General features: G+C 71.0%; 1 protein-coding gene across 1 annotated transcript; it reads right to left on the bottom strand.

The window, feature by feature from the left end:
* Positions 1-722: 722 nt before the first annotated feature.
* Positions 723-2,999, bottom strand: LOC112110069 (G-protein coupled receptor 22-like). The gene is made up of 2 exons (XM_024204892.3): positions 2,923-2,999; positions 723-2,469 (listed from the first exon to the last, which is right to left on the bottom strand). Exons 1-2 carry the CDS (start codon positions 2,952-2,954, stop codon positions 1,155-1,157), a joined length of 1,347 nt encoding a protein of 448 aa, XP_024060660.2. The 5' UTR covers positions 2,955-2,999; the 3' UTR covers positions 723-1,154.
* Positions 3,000-3,146: the final 147 nt, after the last annotated feature.

Raw genomic sequence — 3,146 nt, 5'->3', positions numbered from 1 at the left:
CACTGTACGAGTGGAGAGGGGGCTGCCCGGGGCTCCCCCACCCCACTCAGCTCCCTCTATGGGGAGGGGAAGAGTTAACCCCTGGCCTCAGAAGCAGCAAAGGGGGGGCTCCCGAGGAAGCAGGAGACCCCCCCCCAGGCAAACAGCCACCTGGCCCCCCCTTGTGGTCTGCGGGGTGCACTGCACCGGGGGGGTCGCGCTGCCCACCCCAAGAACTAGAGACAGGCGCGGCCGCTTGAAGAGTTTCATCTTTATTGAGATTGGCAGGAGAGGGTTTGGGGGAGGTAACGGGGGGTATTACAGAGAACGGGGGAGCAGCGTCTCGGCTGGGGGGTCCTTGGGGAGCCAGGCAAGGGGCTGGACACAGAGCTGGGAGAACAGCAAAGAACAGGGAGTCAGGGACCCAGGAACACACAGACCCCCCCCAGATGCACAGCCCCCTCCCCAACACCCAGCCCCCCCCATGCACAGAGCCCTCCCCCCGACATCCTGCCGACACACAGACCCCCCCAAGGATATGTAGATCCCCAAGCCCTCCTCTTATACAAAGAGCTGCCCCCCCCATGGATACACAGAGCTGCCCTCCTAGACCCCCTCCGACCCGCGATGATGAGGGTGGGACTACTGTTATGGGCCGGCTCAGCCAGCCCCAGACACTGGAGGGGGAGGGCCCTGCCCTGGGAGGGGCCGCGGGGCCCCAGGGTCTCCCGCCCCCTTCTCCTTCGGCCCCTCAGTCAGCACCAGCCGGGCCGCTTCCCTCGCCCAGTGTGGAGCCAGCTTGGGGCGCCCAGGCCCGGGGCCCGGTGGCGGGAGCCGGAGGAGCCGTTTCCGACGCGCGGGTTGCACAGGGCCCTTGGCAGTTCCAGGAGGCCCAGCCCCCAGCCAGATCCAGCCTGGCAATGCGCCTGGGCCAGTGTGGACGTCCCGGCGCTGGTCTGCGGGGAGCTCAGGCCAGGTCACGGAGTCGCCTGGAGGGATACGGCGGCTGCTGGGAGCCGGGCGGGACCCCTCTGGTCGGCCAGGGCGGGTGTGACGGGCCCAGCTTCTCCCCGGTGCCCCAGAGCGGAGCTGCCTGGCCTGGCCTGGCCAGTGAGCGTGGTGCAGTCTGTGTCCTGCCGGCTGCGCTCAGCCAGGCCCCGGCGTGTGCCACCCACTCACTCCCTCAGCCCCTGGGTGGGGCAGCGCGGTGCCCCCGCGCTGCCCGTGGGCCGGGCCCGGCGGCCCTTGTGGGGCTCCACCCAGGAGTTGTGTATGACGGTGCCCCCGGGCACGGGGTCCACCTGCAGCGCCGACACCACCCGCTTCTTCAGCTTGCTGCGGAGTGCGGCGCGCAGCTTCTGGCGGGCGAAGGCGTAGAGCAGCGGGTGGAAGACGGTGGTGCCGTAGGCCAGGGCCAGGAAGCAGAGGCGGAGCTGGAGGAGCAGGCGGCTGGGCCCCAGGCACAGGACCAGCAGGTTGGCGATGGAGATGGGCGCCCAGCACACCAGGAAGGTGGAGACGATGACGAGCGACATCCTGAAGACCCGTTTCTGGCGCTCCCGGCGGTCGCGGTGCCGCCTGACGGCCCGCCGGAGCGCCACGATCACCGAGACTGAGGCCTGCACCCGCATGGGCTGGGGGGGCAGTGTCGGTGCCGCCTGCACCGGCCTTTGGGCCTCTCCCGCGCCGGCACCCGGCTCCGCCCCTTTCCGGCGCTTCCGGCGCTTGCTGTGGCGGCGCTGGCTGCGGGAGCGGCGCCCGCCCAGGCGGATGTCGAGGGCCTGCAGGACCCGGGCGTAGGTCAGCAGCATGACGGCCCCGGTGGCGGCGAAGGCCGGGATCTGCAGCAGCAGGTGGTAGCACGTGGCCAGCTCGGCCTGGGGCCCGGGGACGCGGAGGCAGAGCGCCGGGCGGGGGCCCCGCAGGATCTCCAGCTCCAGGAAGGGCAGGAAGAAGCCGAGCAGAGAGAGCAGCCAGACCGCGGCCAGCAGCAGGGCGGCGCGGCTGGGCGTCAGCGCCCGGCGTCCCGGCCGCACCGAGATGTCGTACCGGTCCAGGCTGACGACCAGCACGTTGGCGGCGGTGGCCACGCTGCCGAAGGTGACGCAGGCCTCGTGGAAGCAGCCCAGCAGCGGGCCGTTGTGCTCCGGCGCCAGCAGCAGCACGGCGACGGTCAGGGGCGCGCACACCAGGCACACCAGCGTGTCCAGCACGTGCAGGTTCATGGTCACCACGGTGCTGACCGAGTCCACCAGGCCGGGCTGCGAGCAGTACAGCGCCAGCACCGCCAGGTTGCTGCTGCAGCCCAGCAGGATCTCCAGCAGCAGAAAGCCGCTGAGCGACACCTGGAAGCCCAGCGGGTAGGGCAGGTCCCCGCCGGCGTCGGCGCTGGCCCCGTCCGTGGTCTCCAGGAGGGGGTCGTAGATGGGGCTCTCCATGTCGGGCAGCGGCCTGGGCTCATGGGCTGCTCCTGCACCGGGGGCTGCACCCCTGCAGAGCAAAGGAGACAGGGCGTCAGCTCCCCCGGGCCTCCAGCAGCTACGGCAGGCAGACAGCGCCTGGCACCAGCCGCACCCAGCCCGGCTCCTGGACCAGCCCCCTCCACCCCGAACCCTCCATCGCGCCGCTCTCTCTGGCCTGAGCCCGTGGGGACGGGGCCCTGCAGAGCACTCGGGGCTCCCTGCCCCACAGCAGCAGGGAAATCTCCTTGGGGGGCCGAGCTGCCCAGACAGGCTCCGCCATCCCCTCTGGGCCCCACGGGCTCCCACTGCCGGGTCCCCTCCAGCTGCGAATGCAGCCACCACAGTAACCCCGAGAACAGGCAGGGCTGGGAATGCTTCTCCCCCAGTGCCCCTCACTCCCAACCCGCAGCCCCCGCCAGCCCAGCCCTGCCCCCCCAGCTCTGCCGGTGCCCCTCACTCCCAACCCGCAGTCCCTACTCACCCAGCCTCAAGGGGCCGTGTCATCGCAACCATCTGGGCCCTGGGTTTGTGCTGTGGCAATGTGTCCCGGGGCGTCACTTCCCACCTACAGACCATGGCAGAGCTGCCCTGCAGCCATTGCTTAGCACAGGCACCCGGCGCGCCGACCCCTTGGCCCTGGCACCTCTCCAGGGCCTGCGCCGCACCCGGCAAAGAACTTCCCTCAGGCTCACTGGGGCGGGGGGG

This window comes from Terrapene carolina, unplaced genomic scaffold (genome assembly GCF_002925995.2).
Source record: "Terrapene carolina triunguis isolate 2854851 unplaced genomic scaffold, T_m_triunguis-2.0 Scaffold89, whole genome shotgun sequence".
NCBI classification, from domain to species: domain Eukaryota; kingdom Metazoa; phylum Chordata; order Testudines; family Emydidae; genus Terrapene; species Terrapene triunguis.
Note: the sequence above shows the minus strand (reverse complement) of the source record. Positions and strands in the feature narration are given on the sequence as shown.

Excerpts from the sequence above, each read along its gene's own strand:
- LOC112110069 (XM_024204892.3), bottom strand. The coding sequence starts at position 2,954 with ATGGTTGCGATGACACGGCCCCTTGAGGCTGG. Across the intron at positions 2,470-2,922 it reads ACACGGCCCCTTGAGGCTGG|GGGTGCAGCCCCCGGTGCAG; the intron begins GTGAGTAGGGAC and ends TTTGCTCTGCAG.